Source organism: Tursiops truncatus, chromosome 5 (genome assembly GCF_011762595.2).
Source record: "Tursiops truncatus isolate mTurTru1 chromosome 5, mTurTru1.mat.Y, whole genome shotgun sequence".
Lineage (NCBI taxonomy): Eukaryota > Metazoa > Chordata > Mammalia > Artiodactyla > Delphinidae > Tursiops > Tursiops truncatus.
Genome location: NC_047038.1, coordinates 27650938 through 27673646, shown reverse-complemented (window position 1 = coordinate 27673646; position 22709 = coordinate 27650938). Strand labels below are relative to the sequence as shown.

The 22709-nt window shown below is 38.2% G+C and overlaps 1 protein-coding gene across 9 annotated transcripts in view; it reads right to left on the bottom strand.

Moving 5' to 3' along the window:
- The window catches only part of ZGRF1 (zinc finger GRF-type containing 1), a 70729-nt gene extending 48193 nt beyond the window's left edge, over positions 1 to 22536 (bottom strand). For 7 of the 9 annotated variants that reach the window (XM_073804964.1, XM_033856750.2, XM_033856755.2 and 4 more), the window contains exons 1-6: positions 22370 to 22536; positions 18902 to 18989; positions 17688 to 17768; positions 11300 to 11359; positions 8798 to 8983; positions 6281 to 8492 (exon numbers count right to left, since the gene is read on the bottom strand). In XM_073804964.1, the coding sequence (XP_073661065.1) occupies positions 6281 to 8492; positions 8798 to 8983; positions 11300 to 11359; positions 17688 to 17768; positions 18902 to 18922 (2560 nt within the window). In that variant the 5' untranslated portion in view covers positions 18923 to 18989; positions 22370 to 22536. Of the gene's footprint in view, positions 1 to 6280; positions 8493 to 8797; positions 8984 to 11299; positions 11360 to 17687; positions 17769 to 18901; positions 18990 to 22317 lie in introns of all 9 variants that reach the window. The other 2 variants (XM_073804960.1, XM_073804962.1) reach the window with 2 other exon arrangements.
- Between the last annotated feature and the right edge of the window lie 173 nt (positions 22537 to 22709).

Sequence of the window (22709 nt, the reverse complement as noted above, 5' to 3'; positions counted from 1 at the left end):
CAATTTGTAGGGAAACACAAAAGACCCCGAATAGCCAAAGCAATCTTAAGAAAAGCAGAGCTGGAGGAATCAGGCTCCCAGACTTCAGACTATACTACAAAGCTACAGTAATCAAGGCAGTATGGTACTGACACAAAACAGAAACAGTGATCAATGGAACAGGATAGAAAGCCCACAGATAAACCCACACACATATGGTCACCTTATCTTTGATAAAGGAGGCAAGAGTATACGATAGAGGAAAGACTGCCTCTTCAATAAGTGGTGCTGGGAAAACTGGACAGCTACATGTAAAAGAATGAAATTAGAACACTCCCTAACACCATACACAAAAATAAACTCAAAATGGATTAAAGACCTAAATGTAAGGCCAGACCCTATAAAACTCTTAGAGGAAAATGTAGGCAGGACACTCTATGACATAAAACATAACAAGGGGGGCTTCCCTCGTGGTGCAGTGGTTGAGAGTCCGCCTGCCAATGCAGGGGACACGGGTTCGTGCCCCAGTCCAGGAGGATCCCACATGCTGTGGAGCGGCTGGGCTCATGAGCCATGGCCGCTGAGACCGCGCCTCCGGAGCCTGTGCTCCGCAACGGGAGGGGCCGCAACGGTGAGAGGCCTGCGTACCACAAAGAAAACAAAAAAACATAACAGGATCCTTTTTGACCCACCTCCTACAGAAATGGAAATAAATACAAAAATAAACAAATGGGACCTAATGAAACTTCAAAGCTTTTGCTCAGCAAAGGAAAAAATAAAGAAGACGAAGACAACCCTCAGAATGGGAGAAAATATTTGCAAATGAAGCAACTGACAACGGATTAATCTCCAAAATTTACAAGCAGCTCATACAGCTCAATATCAGAAACACAAACAATCCAATCCAGGGCTTCCCTGGTGGCGCAGTGGTTGAGAGTCCGCCACTGATGCAGGGCATACGGGTTCGTGCCATGGTCCAGGAAGATTCCACATGCCGCGGAGCGGCTGGGCCCATGAGCCATGGCCGCTAAGCCTGCGCATCCAGAGCCTGTGCTCCGCAACGGGAGAGGCCACAGCAGTGAGAGGCCCGCGTACCACAAAAAAACAAACAAACAAACAAACAAAAATACTACAGTGAGGTTACACCTCACACCAGTCAGAATGGCCATCATCAAAAAACCTACAAACGATAAATGCTGGAGAGGTTGCGGAGAAAAAGGAACCCTCTTGCACTGTTGGTGGGAATGTAAATTCATATAGCCACTAAGGAGAACAGTATGGAGTTTCCTTAAAAAACTAAAAATAGAACTACCATACGACCCAGCAATCCCACTACTGGGCATATATCCTAAGAAAACCGTAATTCAAAAAGAGTCATGTACCACAATATACATTGCAGCACTATTTACAACAGCCTGGACATGGAAGCAACCTAAGTGTCCATCAACAGATGAATGGATAAAGAAGATGTGGCACATATATACAATGGAATATTACTCAGCCATAAAAGGAAGCAAAATTGAGTTATTTGTAGTGAGGTGGATGGACCTAGAGTTGGTCATACAGAGTGAAGTAACTCAGAAAGGGAAAAACAAATACAGTATGCTAACGCATATATATAGAATCTAGAAAAAAAAATGGTTCTGATGAACCTAGGGGCAGGACAGAAATAAAGATGCAGATGTAGAGAATGGACTTGAGGACATGGGGAGGGGGCAGGGTAAGCTGGGACAAAGTGAGAGAGTAACAATGACATATATACACTATCAAATGTAAAATAGATAGCTAGTGGGAAGCAGCTGCATAGCACAGGGAGATCAGCTCGGTGCTGTGCTACACCCTAGAGGGGTGGGATAAGGAGGGTGGGAGGGAGACGCAAGAGGGAAGGGATATGGGGATATACATATGCATATAGCTGATTCACTCTGTTATACAGCAAAAGCTAACACAACACTGTAAAGCAATTATACTCCAATAAAGATGTTAAAGGAAAAAAGGAAAAAAAAAGAAAGAAAGGAAAGTGCATAAAGGAAAAAAAAAGGAGGACAGGGTGGCTAGGCCAAACCACCTTATCAGGTATCTGTTTAAATTGGGATTTTTCCCTTAAAAGAAATTCAATAATCTCAGTTTCTTGCAAAGTCACCAATAAGACTATAATTTTAGTGATAACTACCGTTTAAAAAAATAGCCATGGGGCTTCCCTGGTGGTGCAGTTGATAAGAATCTGCCTGCCAATGCAGGGGACACGGGTTCAAGCCCTGGTCCAGGAAGATCCCACATGCCATGGAGCAACTAAGCCCGTGTGCCAGAACTACTGAGCCTGCACTCTAGAACCTGTGAGCCACAACTACTGAGCCCACGTGCTGCAACTACTAAAGCCCGCGCGCCTAGAGCCCGTGCTCTGCAACAGGAGAAGCCACCACAATGAGAAGCCCATGCACTGCAACGAACAGTAGCCCCCGCTCGCCACAACTAGAGAAAAGGCCGCGCACAGCAACAAAGACCCAACGCAGCCAAAAAATAATTAATTAATTTTAAAAAAATTCAATAACTTAAAAAAAAAAGCCATATCCAGTGCAAACTTCACTTTTTGCCAATTGTTACTTTTGGTTTCATTATTTTCCTGTAAACATTCAGACTATACCAAATGAAACAAAAATAAGTGCATTTTGGAACTTGAGGTTATTTATAAAAGGAATTTTAAAAAGGCACTGGATGAAAATTATTTTTCCCTTTACTGCCTTCACTTAAGAATAAAATTCTAAATTAACATTTCTAAAATATATCCAGCCATCTCACAAAAACTTGAAGATAATGGAGAAAATGTTTTTTTTTTTGCGGTACGCGGGCCTCTCACTGTTGTGGCCTCTCCCGTTGCGGAGCACAGGCCCCGGACGCCCAGGCCCAGCGGCCACGGCTCACGGGCCCAGCCACTCCGCGGCACGTGGGATCCTTCCGGACCGGGGCACGAACCCGCGTCCCCTGCATCGGCAGGCGGACTCTCAACCACTGCGCCACCAGGGAAGCCCGAGAAAATGTTTTTTAACACTTTCACATATTCTAAAATGGTGGTAAAACAGATTCTTTTCTAATTCTGTATTAAAATCCATGAAGTCATTTGCTATATTCCAATAAAAATAATTCCAATTCTCAAATTGTCTCAAGAAAACCAACTTAATCATTTTTAGAGAAATATATTTATGTCAGAAAATACAGTCAATCCTCATTATTCACAGATTCCGCCTATTTGCTAAAATTTATTTGTAACCCCCAAATCAATACTGTGTTTCTGAGGTCATCTGCAGACATGCAGAGCTACGAAAAGTGAGTTGCTTGACATGCACATTCCCAGCTGAGGTAGAACAAGGCGACATTCTGCCTTCTAATTCCAGCCCTCATGCTACAAACAAGTGTCCTTCTTGTGATCTATTTAGTACATTTTTCATATTTGGGGGCTTTTTATTGGTGACTTTGCTATTTAAAATGTTCCCTAAGCATAGTGCTGCCTAGTGTTCCTAAGTGCAAGAAGGCTCTGACGTCCTTTATGTAGGAAACATGTGGTAAGTTTCATTCAGGCATGAGTTAGTTACAGTGCTATTGGTCATAAGTTCAGTGTTAATCGATCACCAATATATATTAAATAAGGAATCTTTAAATGAAAACACACATAAAACAAGGTTTTGTACTGATCAGTTGATGAAAATGTTCTGACCAGAGGTTTGAAGGAACCTAACCCTGCATTTCTCCAAAAACCAATGGCCTATTTTTCACTAATCCACTGTTTGGTAACTTTATAGAACACAACCACCACAAATAATGAGAATCAACTGTAATCCTCTTTTCCAACTTGATGAGAAAAAAGAATAAATTTCCCAAAACTAAATTCTGTAATTTCTAAACCTTCATATTAGGAATTTATATCCTTATATGACATTGCATAACTACATCTACCCATATTTATTTTTCAATAGGTTTCTTCTTATTTTTAATTTTTTAGAAAATAAACCGTAGGGACTTCCCTGGTGGCACAATGGTTAAGAATCCGCCTGCCAATGCAGGGGACACAGGTTCCAGCCCCAGTCCGGGAAGATCCCACATGCCGCGGAGCAACTAAGCCCATGCGTCACAACTACTGAGCCTGCGCTCTAGAGCCCGTGATCCACAACTACCGAGCCTGCATGCCACAACTACTGAAGCCTGCATGCCTAGAACCCATACTCCACAACAGAAGAAACCACAATGAGAAACCCGCGCACCACAACGAAGAGTAGCCCCCCACTTGCCACAGTTAGAGAAAGCCCACAAGCAGCAACGAAGACCTGATGCAGCCAAAAATAAATAAATAAACTTATTTTTTAAAAAAAGAAAATAAACTGTAATAATAGTCATCATATTTAACTACATTTGAAAGAAACATTTTACTAGGTACAATAATTTATTCCTATTTTTCTCAGGGATTCCTTGAGATATTCAAAGAAGAGTTCAATTTTAACTTTTGAGTACACTGTTCATTCACATTCATGTGTACATAATATTTATGTCCTATAATATTATTTTTCTTAAAAAAAAAGCTATTGGCAACGTTCCACAAGCCAAGTCAAAAGACCAATCAATGACATACTGAAAGAAAATATCTGCAACATAGATAAAGAGCTGCTATTTCTAATACATAAAGAGCTCTTCCAAGTAAAAGAGAATAAAAGACCAACAACCATCAAAAGACTGGACAAAAGAGTAGAGCAGACTATTCATGAAAAAAGACATACAAATGATGCTTAAACATATGAAAAGCTCAATTTCACTTGTAGTGAAAGAAATACAAATTTAAAATACACTCTCATTTCTCATCTATTAGATTGGTAAAAATTCAAAAGCTTGGCAAAATACTCTACTGGCAATGCTATGGAGAAACAGGCACTCTCATACATTATTGGTGGGAATGAGAAATGGTATGATTCCTTCAAGAGAATTTTGAAGTATCTAACAAAGACACAACTTTACCCAACAACCTTACTGCTAGGAATTTGCCCTGAAGACATACCTGCAGTAACATGCAAAAAGTCCATACAGTTATATAGATACAGATATATAAAGTTACTTATTGTCACATTATTTGCAATAGCAAAATACTGGAGACTGGTTGCAAAAATGATGGTTCATCCACACAGTAAAATATTATATAGCTATAAACAAATAAAATGAGGATGAGTCCTATGAAGTGATAGGTAGTGATTTCCAGGATATATTATTAAGTGAAAGAATCAAGGTGCTAAAGAATACAGAGCACAGTATCTTATGTTGAATAAAGGGAAACAAGAATTTATACCGGGAGGTGTCTATTTTTGCAAAAAAGTAAAAAATAAAAACCAGACCACAAGTATGATACATTGGTTACCTACAGCAGGTAGGAATAGGATGGAAGGCATAAGGAAGGAATCTGAGTATATGTCTTTATACAGTTTTGATTTTTGTACTCAGTTAATATTCTACATAGTCAGAAAAAAAATTTTTTAAAGAATAAATCAACTATATCCTCATACGAAATATAGACGATGAACTTAACTATATATCAAATGATAACATAATCACGGTAAAGAAAAAAAAGTACCCAATAACTTTGGAACATAATACTCCAACTCTATACTCTCAGGATATACTCTAAACACAAACAAAGAAACAAAACACAACCAGTTTAAAAAAAAATGGAAACAAAGAAAAACTCCAAGGAATTTGTAAGCTTTACAAATTTTTTTGCCAGTAGTGATATTGGTTTAACAATTTGGAAACCATTTGGTGCACACCATAGAATTGAGGAAGTAAATATACTGATGCTGCTGGGCACCAGGACCCTTTCCACTCTGAGAATAAAGAAACACAATTATGGAATGAAGGGAAGAAAGGAAGAACCCTGTGGTTTAGAACTGGAGTTAGAGATATCAATATGAGCTCATGACGTTTTTCTTAAAAAAGTATCTCCTAGCACATGACCAAAAATGTATAACGACAGGAATGGATTATAACACACACACATATTTGCTTATATGTGCCTATATATGCTTATATACACATATTTTTGAAAGAATACTCTGGAAGAAGACTGCTAATTCTGAGTGGACTGAAGGGCTGTGGTAGGAAGGAGACTTACTTTTCACTATATTATCCTCTATTACAGTTGATTTTATCAAGTACATGTATTACCTATTTAAATACCATGTAATTCTTAATGTAGCCTCCAGAGCAAATATCTCCTCATCCTTTGAACTATAAAGAGAACAATCCAAAACAGACATGACATTCTAACCTTCAGGATTGCTATCTGGCTCATCGGTCTGCCGAGTTCCTTGTTGTTTAAAAGCGGTATTCCTCTTTTTCAATACTTCCAAGCCTTCCAAAGCCGTACTGTGTTCAGACAATGATTTTAATAGGGAAATGCTATTTACTAATCTGGAAAGTTCTGAAGAATGTCTAGGATTATTCCAGTATTGTTTGCTTTCTCCAGCAGTTTCTACATCAATATGGTCCTGGGGTAAACTTCTAGTCCTTCCCAAGTCTTCAGATTCAGGAACATGTGATTCTGTGTCTTTGGAAATAGGATGTTTTTTTCCCAAAGGGTAAAACAAAGAATTGGAAACTTGGTTATGTGATTTATCAAGTGCAATACATTCTTCAGAGTGAATCTGACTGGCATTTAATAGCTGGATACTGTTGTCACTGCTAGAGGTTAATGGTAAAACCTGTTTGGAATTTTTGTCCAAGTCACTTCCCATAATAAAAGGCCGAGGCTGAGCCTGTTCTGAAAATAGGTTTTTTTCAGGATTCTGATGAGTGGCTATGTTTAAAAAATGAGGAATATGTAAATTCGTGTTTATACTTTCAGATTTATTTGGGAATGAAGCACTAATAGATTTATTACTGCCTTCATTATTTTCTGCATATACATCATCAGTCCACTCTAAGGATGAGTCAAAATTGCTTAATGTGTCACTCCACTCCTCCTCTATTTCTTTTCCAGTGCTTCCAGCTTTCCAAGGTCCTCTGTCAAAACCTACACACGTTTTATCACAAAACTGTGATGGCAGAATCTCTTTCATGGGAAATGTCTCTGATAGTTTGTCCCCAGTAGACGTTAAGAGAGGCAAGTGTTCACTGCCAACTTCTTTACAGCTTATATTCTCACATCTTGAATTGCCGTCATTAACCAAAGTTTCTTTCACCCAACCCTCTGAATCCTGGGAAATTCTGTTGCTTTCCTCTGATTCCTCCTCAGTGTCACTGGTTTCAAAATTCTTTAGATTAAATGTGACCTCCACAAGTGGCTGTGTTACATTACTCATAGGTTCATGAATATTATTAAGGAGTTCATTATTAGTACTACTTTTAGAAAATATGTCCATATTATCATCAGAGATCCCAGAATTGTTACTTAGTGAAGATTCAATTTGTAGATGTTTATACTCCTTTTCTGGTGTTCCACGTATATCTATCTCCTGAGCTTTTTTTCTAATGAGAATTGACCCTTTTATGCCCATCTGGTCATTTTGATTAAGAGGTCTTTTATTATTTTTTTGAATGTCAGATTCTGATAAAAAGCCATCATTTTCTGCGTTACTACAGGTAACTGGTAAGCTGCTGCTATCACAGAATGAAGGAATTTCTAATTTTCCTTCTTGATCCCAGGTCTGATCATTATCATCTACTGGCTTGCCTTCGTTATAGTTTTTTCCATTTTCAGCACCTGTTTCAAAGAACTGTATCCTTTTTTGCACCAAAAGGTCTTTCAAGTTTAAATTACCAACTTGGGCCTTGGGGTTTTTTTCTATATCATTTCCATCTACCGTAGAGGAATGTATAGGCGAACTCTGTGAGGATAAATACATGGCCCACCGGCTTTTATTTCTCATGGTATTTTCTGATTGATGCTGGTAGTGTAAACTTTCTGTGCTCTTCACCTCAGCATACTCTTCTTGTTCAATTAAGCACTTTGGTTTAGTAGGAATTTTTAAACTTCCTTGTGGTTGCATCTGAGGGAAATGTCCTGTAATCTCAGAATTTAGTTCCTTAGACATACTAGTTGATTTGGACTTCAGAAGAGCTAATATTTGGGCTTTGCTTCTAATATTTTGTGAAACTCCTAAACAGTGAGATACCAAACTATCTCTTTTCATGGGCTCATTGGTCAGTAAAGAATCTGAATGCTTATTTACAAAACTGACAGGAGAGCAAAAATAATTTTCTTCACATAGCATTTCTGGGTTAACCTTGAAGGACGAAGTAGAGACAAGTGAAGAAAAAGGTATGCCATTTCTCTCTCTGTTCTTGTAAGTGACAATGTTCTCAGGGTCTGTTGGTATATTATTTATATCTTTCTTGCCAAATGTAGAAAACAAAGGAGGTGTGCTGTACAATGGAGGAAGAAAAATAGGACCAGGCTTCTTAGCTTCAAATGAAACAGCCGATTCATTATTTTCTGTAATAACCATTTTCTTCGGCACTTGACGCGGTCCTTGAAAACCCTAAAAATATTAAACAATTATTAGCTGTTCTATATCCTATAAAGAAAATGTAAAATGAACTGACTAAAAAAAAAAAAGAAAAAGGAATGTGGATGTTTTACAAGGTAATAATTAAGATATAAAGTTTGCTAAGCTAAAATACAAACACTCATTTGTATTAAGATTAAGGTTTACTTCCTTCCTACCTAAGCATATACTATGAAGCACTGTTTTAATCATACAGTACAATAGCTTCACAATTCACTACTTCTTAAAACAATTTTATAAATATATATTGATTTATTATTTTCAACAGAGAAACTTACAGCAAACTTCCTTTTTAAACCAGCAGGCTGACACCCAAGGGACCGGCCAGAAGATATAAACCTCTTTGAATTCAATGCTGGTGCTTCTTTAACAACATCCTGTTTGACAGCTGTGCTTCCAGTAACTTTAACCTCCTCAACTGTGATTAAGTATCGATCACTTTCTAAATCATCTCCAGGTTTCACCTAAATTTTAAAGAATTAACATCAAGATCATATACATCTAATTATTTGATTACCTATGTGTTCCAATAAGCTTCTAGCACAAGCAAAGACACAATGGATATTCAATAAATAGTTGTTGAATGAATGAATCAATAACTAAATTATTGATTACTATGCACTAGTTAACTATCAACAAGAACAAAAAAAAGTAATACAACAAAAAAAATTCACTAATTTGTTTATTCAACAATATATATTAGGGGGACTTCCCCGGTGGTGCGGTGGTTAAGAATCTGCCTGGCCATGCTGCGGACACGGGTTCAAGCCCTGGTCCGGGAAGATCCCATATGCCGCAGAGCAACTAAGCCCGTGCGCCACAACTACTGAGCCGGCACTCTAGAGCCCGTGAGCCACAACTACTGAAGCCCTCATGCCTAGAGCCCATGCTCTGCAACAAGAGAAGCCACCTCAACGAGAAGCTCGTGCACCGCAACAAAGAGTAGCCCCCGTTCACCACAACTAGAGAAAGCCCGTGCGCAGCAACGAAGACCCAACACAGCGGAAAATAAATAAATAAATTTGTACTAAAAAAAATACATATTAGGGACCTATGTGAGAACTTTTGTTACATGCCGAGGATACAAAGACAAGCAAGGAAAAGATGCCTCCTCTCAATTCACCTAGAATTCATAAATCTAAATGTAATTTTTAAATTAGAGCTATTAGGGACTTCCCTGGTGGTGCAGTGGTTAAGAATCTGCCTGCCAATGCAGGGGACACGGATTTGAGCCCTGGTCCGGGAAGATCCCACATGCCGCAGAGCAAGTAAGCCCATGTGCCACAACTACTGAGCCTGCGCTCTAGAGCCCGTGAGCCACAACTACTGACCCTGCGCACCTAGAGCCTGTGCTTCGCAACAAGAGAAGCCACTGCAATGAGAAGCCCGCGCACCGCAATGAAGAGTAGCCCCCGCTCGCCACAATTAGAAAAAGCCTGTGCGCAGCAACAAAGACCCAATGCAGCTAAAAAAAATTAATTAAAAAACAATTAAAGTTATTAATCAGTTATATATATATCTTTATAAATTAATGTGAATTACATACATACTCATAATTATCACAAATTATTAATTGTTAGTTCTTAATCATATTCCCAAGAAAGAATTTTTAATCACTTTAATTAACAAATACAGCACTTGCGACCACTTCTGACTGCAGCATAAACACAAGATTATCAACCTAGTTGATAATATACAAAATCTGTGTATTATCACAGATAATGTGCTCAATCTTTACTCATGAAATAATTTTAAATGAAATAATAACAACAGTCATTACCATCACTAAGTATCTACTAAAACAGGGCTTCTCCAAGACCCTCTTTTGGTAAGTATAAAAATTCCACAACCACTACTGTCATAAAATTTAAAAACAGGTTAAGTACCATGGCCAAAATCAACACAGTGATAATAAGAATATGTATGCATTTTAGCACTTTGAAAATCACTGTACTAAACTGCTAAGCACTTTGCCTAAGCTATTTCTAACTTTCCCACCAACTGAGCAGGCTGTCTCCGGTCTACATTTGACAGCCGAGAAGCTGAACACAGAGAGGTTAGGTTAGCTAGGAAGTATGTGAAAGTGGGAAATAAACCAAGAACAAACAAATTCTAATATCCTTAATCTTTACACTAAAATATTCCCTTCCATTTTCCAACAGAGGAAAACATGGAATAAATATTTGAGAAAATATTTTAAATAGGAATAATTTCACAAAATATATCCCACTGTAGGTCTCTGCTTATCAAAACCACATAATAGATTTAGAGTCACTTTCTGGGTTCAAATCTCAGCCTTACCACTTTAACTCTATAAGCATGGGCAAGTTATTTAAACTTTCAGCACTATACTCCTGATCTATAAAAATCACAGGGTCCGGGCTTCCCTGGTGGTGCAGTGGTTGAGAGTCAGCCCGCTGATGCAGGGGACACGGGTTCATGCCCCGGTCCGGGAAGATCCCACATGCCGCGGAGGAGCTGGGCCTGTGAGCCATGGCCACTGAGCCTGCGCGTCTGAAGCCTGTGCTCCGCAACGGGAGAGGCCACAACAGTGAGAGGCCTGCGTACCGCAAAAAAAAAAAAAAAAAAAAAATCACAGGGTTGTATAAAGGTTAAATGAAAAAATACCTAAAAGCTTTTAGCAGAGTCTGGCTAACAATAAATGTTCAATAAATACTAGCTATAATTACTAGTATTAGTACCATTACTATACTATTTAACAATATTCACAAAGGAATTAAGATTTAACAATAACTTAAAAATAAGATAAATTAAAATACCTCAAGGCACTTAAGAAATAAACTCTCCAAACATTCTCCTTTGTCATCATATAGAATTGCCTATATTAAAACAAAAAAAGTGTTAAAAATGTTAAAAAGGGACACAACACAATTCCACTTTTCTTAAACATCTTCAAAGCAAATCAAAAATTGTTATATAAGTAAATCATGTACTGAAAGGATTACCCACTTTGTAAACTTGGATTAGAAAGTGCATCTATCTCAAATGTTTTCTAAGCATCCATTCAGTGTGTGCAAAAGAGCAAAGGCATACACATAAATTCAACAACTTATTCCCTACCAGGAGAATCTTGGAATGGAATCAGGAAGAAGACAGAATTGGAATGAGTTACAGGAGGCAAAACAGGAAACACGATCAGTAAAGAGATTATTGTAATGGTGTGATATGAAGGATCAAGGAGATAATTAGAGTTTGAAATAAGTCATTAGCACTGGGATAAGACAATTGTATAAGAGGCATAAAGAGTAAAACTTATCGAACATGCAGGATATGGGAGAAAAAGGAAACCAAGGTGATTGTCATTTTCTGGCTTTCTCCTCGTGTCTCTCTAGCTCTCTAGCCATTTTTCATAGCGGCTTCTCTACTAGCCCCTTAAACATTGCTGTTTCCATCACTTTGGATAATAGTTAGCAGTTCCTTAAAAGATTGAACACAGAGTTACCACATGATCCAGCAATTCCAGTCCTAAGTACGATATACGTACAGAGAAATGAAAACATGTTTTCAGAAAAAGTTGCATACAAATGTTCAGAGCAGCATTGTTCATAATACCAAAAAGTAGGAACAACTCAAAAAAGTTCATCAATTGATGAATGGATAAACAAAGTGGGATATATCCATAAAGTAGAATATTATTCAGCAATAAAAAGGAATAAAGTATTGGTACATGCTTCAACATGGATGAACCTTGAAAACATGCTAAATGAAAGAAGTCATTCGCAAAAGACCACTTATTGTATCATTCCATTCATGTGAATAGTCCAGGATACACAAATGTGTCGAGACAGTAAGTAGATTAGGACTGAGTAGTGCCTTTATGGTATTTCTTCCTGGGGGTGACAAAAATATTCTAAAATTAGACTGCAGTAATAGTTGCAAAACTCTGTGAATATATTGAGTTGTATACTTTAAATGGGTGTAATGAAAAATGTGTGAATTATATCTCAATAAAGCAGTTAAAAATTTTGGTATTTCTAAGGTCTCCTACCTTTTCTTCTCTACTCTTTACATTCTATTCTCCATCCCTGAGCATATTATGCACAAAATTCATGTCACACTTCTGCTCAAATGTCTCCACAGCTCCCAAAGAATAAGACAAAAGTCCCTACATTAGCCAATAAGGCCTACATAGTCCCCTTTATCTTCATTCTTACCCTTGCTCACTCTACTTGTTGTTTGCCTAACTCACTAGACATACATCTTCATTTAGTTTACTGGTCTGTCTCCTCCATGTTATTTCCACAAAGCCAGGGATTTAACTGTTTTGTTACCTGCTGCATCTACTAGAACAGTGTGTAACTCCTAACAGGTGCTCAAAAAGTATTTGTTAAATAAATGAATGAACGAATCCACTCCAGGAGCTTCAAATATCATCTAAATGCCAAGTACTCCCAATCTGCATCAGTAGCCCAAAACTGTTTCCTGAGTTCCAGGTCCCTATCGCCAATTACTTGAGTGTTTTGATGACACTGAAAATTTGGTATGTTCAAAATGAAACTGTAAATCTTCATTGTTCCCCCTAAACTTGCTTTTCTTTTTCAGATATCCTATCTCACTCAATACCATAATCATAATACAGAAACCTGAAGTCATTCTGGATTCTCTTCACCTTCCATATCCAAGACCTTAAGATTCTATAATATTTTCACAATTTCTCTCTAATCATCCTTTCTCTCCATTGTCAGTGCTAAGGCCTCCTTAGTCAGACCCCCATCACTTTTCATCTACATTATTTTATAGCCTCTTTATTATAACTGTCTTCCGAAATCCAATCTTTCATCCTACATAACTTAAAAGGTATGTTAGACATTGCTGCCAGAGTGATCTTTCTAAAATAGAGACATGATTATGTCATTCTTCTACTCCTAATTCTTCACTGGCTCCTCAAGCTGAGCACACAAAGTCCTTCATGATATGGCTCCTGCCTACCTCTTTAGCTGTGTATTCTACAGTTTGCCCACATGGGACCTTCATTCCAGCCAGAGTCAATTGTTTATAATTCCCCAGAAATATTTCACACTGTTCCACACCTCAACACCGTTACAGCAATGACACAATCTTCAATCTTCAGCTCCCCTCCTTCCGACCTATCAATTTTGTTTACAAAACAAAACAAATACTCAAAAATATACTCTTCATCTGGAAAGACTTCTCTGAACCAGAGTCCAATTTTGATGTCTCTCATTTGTAATCTCATAGACCCTTAAGCATATCTCTGTATATACTCTAATCCTTAGGCACTTAGATAAAATTCCCTTGAAGACAAAAACTATAACAGTTACTATTTATTGCATGCTTAAAATGTGCCAGGTACTTCGTTAAGAGGTTTGTTATCTTATTTAATCCTCAAGAAAACTTTATGAAGTATCATTTTCCCCATTTTACAAAGAAGAGACTATACGCCTTGAGGGACTAAATAACTTGCCAAGATTACACATCTAGTAAGTGAAGAGCAGGATTCAGGCTAATGTCTATTTGACATTAACTGCTCTTCTACACTGCTTCCATACGTCTTATTTGAATTTTCCCACTGCCCAGCAGCAATATATGTTTACTGAATGATGACTCAGTTAATGGAAGATGAATAACCCTGACAGTAAGGATCTGAATACATAGAGAAAAGGCATTACTATCAAGAAAAATACTGTAAACAATAGTTTACAGTTTACAGTTTGGATTTGGGAACAAGGGTTAGGATATGAGATTATTAATTTTCCTGGATCATAGAAAAACTCTCTGGGACTAACTTGTATTTATCTTGCTTTCCTGTAACCTATCAGTGTGAGGTATATAATGGACACTCAATAAATATAAGCTATAGTTGAAGATAAAGTTGGATAATACCACTAGCATAACCTTAATACCACTAGCATAACCACTAGCATAACCTGATTTTGTGCCAAAAGAAGACATGAAAGACAGGCAGAATCCAATCATATGTCTTTTTAACATAACACAAACTATAAGATTTTAAAGACTTGGCCTTAACTGAATAGGAAGACCACCCAAAAAAAACCCCCAGAGTTTTACAGAACAGCATTGAACAGTGAATGGATTAGTTTAAAAGTATCTAGCCTGTTTGACTTAAGTTGACTAAATATTAAGCTAGGACTCAACTAAAAGTTAAACTAAACTAGGTTTATAAACTGAATAGGATCTGTAAGCTGAAATTGAAGGCTTAAGGCAAAACTAATTTTTCTTTTACTTTTCTGGTTTTTTGTTGTTTCTTTTTTTTTGTTTTTAAAGAACAGTACTCATTTCCTTCCCTACCATCTCTTTTATTTTATTTTCTTTGGCCACGCCGCACAGCTTGCGGGATCTTAATTCCCCAACCAGGGATTGAACCTGAGTGAAAGCGCAGAGTCCTAACCACTAGACCACCAGGGAATTCCTACTTTTCTGTTTTAATAAATCAAATGTTAATTTAAAAAATGATAAGTAGTCTTTCTACATTAAAAATGTTCTCTTAGTGATAATTTCAGAGTGATAGATATGTAGAATAAGGACAGAATATGGAGATCTTTAACTGCTGGCTTCATTCAGGAGGCCACAATCTTGTCAATGTGTCCTATATGTTATCAACTCATCTATAATAAAGTTCTTCTTTTAAATTAGTAATATTAAAAGAAACAATAGAATGGTTAGGGCATGGGCTCTGGAGCCAAAAAATCTAAATTAATAAACAACTCCTCCACTTTCTAGCTGTGAGATCTATGGGCTTCATCTCTCTGAGCCTTAGCTTCATCATCAATAAAATAAAGATAAAAATAGTACGTAACTAATACGGGACTTATAAAGACTAAGTAAGTTGATACATTTAAAGCATTATGCCTGGTACACAGTAAGCACTTGATAAGTTTTTTTTAAAGAAATCAAAACAGGGTGATGGGCCAAATGGGTGAAGGGGGTCAAAAGATACAAATATCCACTACAAAATAAATAAGTCATGGGGATATAATGTACAATATGGTGACTATAGTTAGTAACACTGTATTGTATATTTGAAAGTTGCTGAGAGTAAATCTTAAAAGCCCTCATCACAAGGAAAAGAAAAGAAAAAGAATTTTTCTAACTGTGGATGGTGATGGATGGTAAGTAGACTTATTATGATCATTCTGCAATGTATATAAATATCAAATCATTAAGTTGTACACCTGAAACTTAAATGTCAAAACTATACCTCAATAAAATAAATGACTACAGCAGATTGCTCTGTGGCTGGGCCTCATCCCATCCGTGGAGGGCCTATATAGAACACAACAGCCAAGTAAGAGAAAACTCCTCCTGCCTGACGGTCTTTGAGCTGAGACATCAGTTTTTTCCTACCTTCTGACTCATACTGAAATACTGGCTCTTCCTGCGTCTCAAGCCTGTTGGCACAAACACTAAAGCCACATTATTAGTTCTCCTGGGTCTCCAGCTTGCCAACTACAGATGGTGGGACTCGTCAGCCTCCATGATCACATAAGCCAATTCCTTACAATAAATCTCTGTCTTCTCCATAGAGGGAGTAACAAAGAGAGACAGAGATAATTTATATATCTTTATATATAAGAGCATGTAATCCTGAGTCCTGACTAAAAATTTTAAGTATGGGAAGAGAATGAGCCCACAGAAAATACTCAGAAGTGGGCAGTAAGCAACATCAGGAGAGCATGGTGTCACAGAAGTCAAATGAAGAAGTGTTGTGAAGAATGGAAGAGACAAGGGTGTTAAATAAGGTCACGAGAACTGATAAGAGGAGAACATGAAAATTTGACAGATGGAGATAATCAGGGTGGGAAACCCAAGGAAGGATCACCATATCTAGCAGGGTTGACGATTATCCTAGTAAATAATTTTCTCAAGACTGATAGGATCATATAATAAAATAACAGATTCAAAGAAAATCCAAAAATAGAAGAATTCTATACATAATTTCAGAAATTGGCAGCTTTTCTAAAATGGTATGTCAACTCTGTGTGTACCATTACACTGTGAGCATTATTATGTTAGAAATATATATATTTTTGTTTGTTTGTTTTTTGTTTTTTTCTTTTTTGCGGTACGCGGGCCTCTCACTGTTGTGGCCTCTCCCGTTGCGGAGCACAGGCTCCGGACGCGTAGGCTCAGAGGCCATGGTTCACGGGCCCAGCCACTCCGCGGGATGTGGGATCTTCCCGGACCGGGGCACGAACCCATGTCCCCTGCATCGGCAGGCGGACTCTCAACCACTGCGCCACCAGGGAAGCCCTAGAAATATATTTTAATAGTAGTTTTTTCTGTATAGTTAAACTCTTATTACCTGCAAAGAAAAAGAGTGTGCCAGGACTTCCCTGGTGGCACAGTGGTTAAGAATCTGCCCGCCAATGCAGGGGACATGGGTTCAAGCCCTGATCCAGGAAGATCCCACATGGCACAGAGCAACTAAGACTGTGTGCCACAACTACTGAGTCTGCACATTCTAGAGCCCGTGAGCCACAACTACTGAGCCCACATACCACAACTACTGAAGCCCGTGCACCTAGAGCCCATGCTCCACAACAAGAGAAGCCACTGCAGTAAGAAGCCCACACACTGCAGTGAAGAGTAGCCCCCCGCTCAATGCAATTAGAGAAAGCCCACACACAGCAACAAAGACCCAACGCAGCCATAAATAAATAAATAAATTTAAAAAAACAAAAGAAAAAAGTGTGCTAAAATTCCTGAAAAGTTTCATAGAAAATCTAATTTTAAAAAAATCTGAAGAAATTAAATAGTTTTTTGTTTTTTTTTTTGCGGTACGCAGGCCTCTCACTGTTGTGGCCTCTCCCGCTGCGGAGCACAGGCTCCAGACGCGCAGGCTCAGCGGACATGGCCCACGGGCCCAGCCGCTCCATGGCATGTAGGATCCTCCCGGACCAGGGCACGAACCCGCATCCCCTGCATCGGCAGGCAGACCCTCAACCACTGCGCCACCAGGGAAGCCCAATTAAATAGTATTAACTGAACTTTTATAATGCACAAATGAATCACTGTGGTATGGGAATCATTTGACAACTTCTGTTTTCATATCACATCAGCTTATGGACATATCTAAGATTTTATCATCTACAGAGTTTTCTTAATATTCAATCAAAAGGCAAGAACCCAACTCTTAGACTCCATAGTCAACTGCTATGCACTTACTTTGTTTCCTAAGTGAGTGATCTTCAGAATTCCATCTTGCCACACTTTTGACTTCTTCATCTTTTGATGAGTATATAGTACCTTATTTCCAAAAGTACAAAGGAAAGAAATGGTTTCTATTTACAAGTATTAAATGTATATATTTTTATACCCTTCCTACCTACAAAAAATATTGAAGACATCTTTTATCAAAATAAAAGCACAGATATCATAACAATAACAACAAACACCAACAACAAAAAATACCTGGTAGCAAAAGGCAAGGGAGGGGAGAAAGGAGAGGTAAAACCTAAGGAAGAAACTGAAAAGTTAACTGAGCAACAAAAACTATTTTGAGCTTCCTAGTCATTTGTGGGATGGAAAAAATTGTACAGTTCTCAAAGTCCAGGAGTACAGAGACTCCTGGAGGTGTCCCCCTCAAGACTTTTTCAGGGGTCTGTGAAGTCAGAACTATTTTCATGATGTTGTATGTATCTCAATCTCACTCCTTTGATCATGTACTTAGTAGAAGCTCCCAAGGTTATATATATGCAATATTGCAAGATTCAATTTCCGAATGAACGCAGAAGCAGATCTGAGAATCTAGCGGCTTCTATTAAGTCAAATATTAAAGGGATTTGCAAAAAATGCACAGCATTGCTACTCTTTACAATACGTTTCTGTTGTTATTGGACCATAAACTTTTCATTAAAAATGTAATCTATGTTAAATGTAATGGGCTTATTATTTTTAATGAATTAATAAACATTTTAAAAATTTCCATTATAATTTCTAATATGAAAGACAGCACTAGATATAAGGCCCATAATCAAAAATTCTTTGGGGTCCTCAATAATTTTTAAGAGTATAAAAGGGTCCTGAGACCAAACAGGTTAAGAACCACTAATCTAGAAGAGTCATGCCAGTCCTTCAAGAGAAAGAAATTATTTCCTGGTCCCAAACTTCCAAAGAATTTGTTCCAAAGGACTTTGTATAACCAATGTGTAGGGTTGCCAGACACAATATAGGGCAATATTTGGGACATACATACTTAATACTAAAAAATTATTCACTGTTTATCTGAAATTCAATTTCAACTGAGTGCCCTTCTTTTAGGTTTGGGTTTTTGGTTTTTTTAAATTTATTTTAGGTTTTTTTGCTAAATCTGGCAAGACATTTGTGAAACATGGAAAGAAGGAAGAAAAAAGGAAATAGTGAAAACTGGTAAGACTTACAATAAATTCTTGGCTTTCCATTGTTTCTTCTGAAATTATATAGTCAGGTCCAGAAAATAATCAGTGGTCATTCAACAATTTATATCACCTAAAATGAAAAATGACAAAGAATATTCAACCCTGATGAACAGAGTATCAAATACAATTTTTCCCCCACAAACTCTTGACCAGAGAGAGGCATCTAAGCGTCCTGAGACTATGTAACTATCAAGGCAAACACAGGTATAGGGAATTCCCTGACGCTCCACTGGTTAGGACTCCACGCTTTCACTGACAAGGGCCCGGGTTCAATCCCTGGTCAGGGAACTAAGATCCCACAAGCCATGCAGCATGGCCAAGAAAAAAAAAAAAAAAAAACCCACAGGTATAATCAAATTATCTGCCACTGAGGACATGATAGAATAGTGACACTACACTGTGGAAAAAGAATTTGCCAAGTAAAGACAAAACCAAGTAAAATATATAAAATAATTAGTAGGCTGCAAACATTTTTCCAGCTGCCATAATATGTATCAGAAAATATGATTCTTCCCTTCCCCCCAAGCTTGATTCTTTACAGAAAAAGTTTCAACTTTTAAAACTTTCTGAGTTGCTACGATCACCACAAGATGGCCCTCTTGCATTTCAAATTTTTCATTTTACATTTTAAAGTCAATATAACACAGTATTTAAGACCAAATATACATTATAATACCTCTCCAAGGAAAAACCTTTCCAATATCATTGCAGTGAGTACTGTAGTTATCCTACGCTATTGGATAAAATTATTACTGCGGACAAATTTGGAAATCTAAAATCAGAGGGTGAATTGAAGAAGTAAGTAGAGATGCCAAAGAAAATTATCATTATTATTTTTTTTTTTGCGGTACGCGGGCCTCTCACTGTTGTGGCCTCTCCCGTTGCGGAGCACAGGCTCCGGACGCGCAGGCTCAGCGGCCATGGCTCATGGGCCCAGCCGCTCCGCGTTATGTGGGATCTTCCCGGACCGCGGCACGAACCTGTGTCCCCTGCATCGGCAGGCGGACTCTCAACCACTGCGCCACCAGGGAAACCCCAGGAAAGTTATTTTTAACCACTGCCTTAGGTCCCTGGGCCAACAGCATTAGCATCACATGGGAACCAGTTAGAAATTCAAATTCTTGGGTCTTGACCTATTAAATTATAAAGTCTGGGGTTGGGGCTGGATGGCCTGTAATTTAACAAGCCCTGCAGGTGATAGTGATACATGCTCAAATTTGAAACCCAGACGGATTCAATAAAGCTATAATTTGCAATTCTGGATTAAATTCATCCTATATACATATAATATATATAAAAACAGGCCACCTACATATTATTTATAAATCACATATATTTGTACTTACTGCGTGCCAGACATTGTGCCAGGCCGAGATACTAAATTGAACAAAATACTATTCCTAGTCTCAAGGAATTTTCAGTATAGCAGGGTAATAAACGGTAATTACAATAAAATGTAGCAGGAATAAGCACAGGAGGGGCACCCAACTCGGTCTAGGGCATGAAACAAGGTTCCCTGAAAGACATATCTAAGCTGTAAACTGAAATAATCATTAACCAAGGAAAAATGCCAGGGAAGGTATTTCCAAATAGGAATCAACATGTCCAAAAGCCTGTGGAAGACACAGCAAGGCATAATCAAGGAACTCTAGTACAATCAAGTGTAAGACAGTGAGTTGTGAGAGATAACACTGAAAAAGTGAGCAATAACAGGATTCAAGGGGCCTTCTGTTTTATGCTAAGTTGTCTGGACTTTCTATAAAGACAGTAGGAGGCCAAGGCAGGATTTTAAGAATAAGATTACACAACGTGACTTGGGTTTTACAAAGATTGCTCTGGCTGCCAAATGGAGAAAGGGTGTGGCAAGGGGTACGCAAATGAGATGTGAATACTTGCCCCACAACACAGTGCACAGGACAGGACCCAGACCTACAGAGGCACTGCGTTTCAGAAACATAACTCCCATATCCGATATCCCTCCCCTGCAGCCCACGGGATTGCTAGATGTCCAATGAATGCCAAGAAGATAACAGAGAGGTCCAGAGAAATACATCATTCACTGCTGCTTTTATAGCAACTTGCTTCTAGCCACTGAATGGGTTAGACATCCTATATATGTAGGTAAGACTACATGGTGTCAAAACAATGCCTGGCATGTGGCAGTTGTTAACATTAAGCCCCTTTAATAACAGCTATTATTTACTCAGTGCAATTATATGCTAGACACTGTTTAAATGTTCACACCTTATGGTATAGATACTATTTTTCATATTCATTTTACAAAAAAGGAAACTGAAGTGCATAATAGGTATGTAATCTGCCTAAGATCATGAAGTAAATAAATGGCAGATTCAGAATTCAAAATTAAGTAGTCTAAATTCTGGTGCTCATATTCACAAAAACTACATTATGTGACTATTTGTTGAACACCTACTGCATCAGGCAGGAATGGGACTAGATACTTTACATATAATATTTATCATCTCATAATCCTGAAAAGTAATTATTACCATCACAATTTACATATTAGAAATCCAGTATTTACTAATTTAGGATTGCTTATATGCTATTTACAAATTGCAAAATAAAATTTCCCATTGTTTTCCTAAATTAGAAATATTACTTGTTTAAAATTTAAAAGGAACTGAGGAGGTCCAAACTCATATATGTGGTAAGTTAGTTTATAGGACTAGACATCGAAAAAAAAAAGACTAACTGGCTCTTAAAATATTTAGAAGAAGCCCTAATTCCCACATTCAAAGGTGAGTCAACACCCCTTTCTTACCATTAAACAGGAAAAACGTTTTTAGCGAAAAGCATCATATATTTCAGTGAGGTGCAAAGATAAAAAGCTTTCTGAAAGTATTCATCTATCCATATCTCTAAAACAATTCAAGTGTTGACCCACCTCTAGTGGGTGAAAGCTTAATGTGCAAATGAGTTTTTGGCATGGAGACCCTAGATGTTCTGTGATACTTAAGTACAGAAATATATACATATCTTCACACATACATTATTGTGCTGCGTTATAGATTTATGTATAAAATTCTGTGTTATCACTAAAATGAGATGTTTTCTGTTAAGTACGACGAGATGTTTTTGGTCCTTTTGTTTTGGAACAAGCAGGATCTTTCGAATCCCTAAATGATTCACAGATTTAAGAGTCACGAACCCGATAGCTTATTAAGAAAGCATCCAGTCCAGATAACCAAAAGAAGCTCCCGTTTCATTTGCCAAAGTTTAATTACCATGATCCTGTGTAACCAAATGACAGTGGAGAATTGACCCTTTGTCAGTCCCAAAAACAAAGAGCAAAACCATCTCTGGTTCTCACACGTATGTGGGAACTGCAAAGCAAGGGCTGGGAAAGGCGGTGAAGAGGAGACACCAGTTCTTACAAGTTGTCCGAGAACCCTGTGATCCAATCCTGGTTCCACAGGGCTTCCTTACCGGCCCGCTTCTGGCGGAGCAAATTCCTTCGTCCAGTCGCGCCAAAATCAGTGACACCACCTCTCGCTCAAAACTCCAGCCTAATCCTCCTTACTCCCCGGAAACCCCGTGAAACAGCTCACTTCACCCATCTATTGCACAAAACCCATTTTCGAACGTCTCCCGCGAAAACCCGTGACGTCATCCGCTCGCGACCACACCAGATCAAGCTCCAATATTTAGCCCGCCCACCACCGCCCCGGCGAGAACCGCCGTTTTCAAACCGCCAATCAAATTCTTCATCGTCTGCGAGCCTCCGCAGCGGCCGCCTTCTCCGATGCCCCGCCCCGCACGCTGAGGC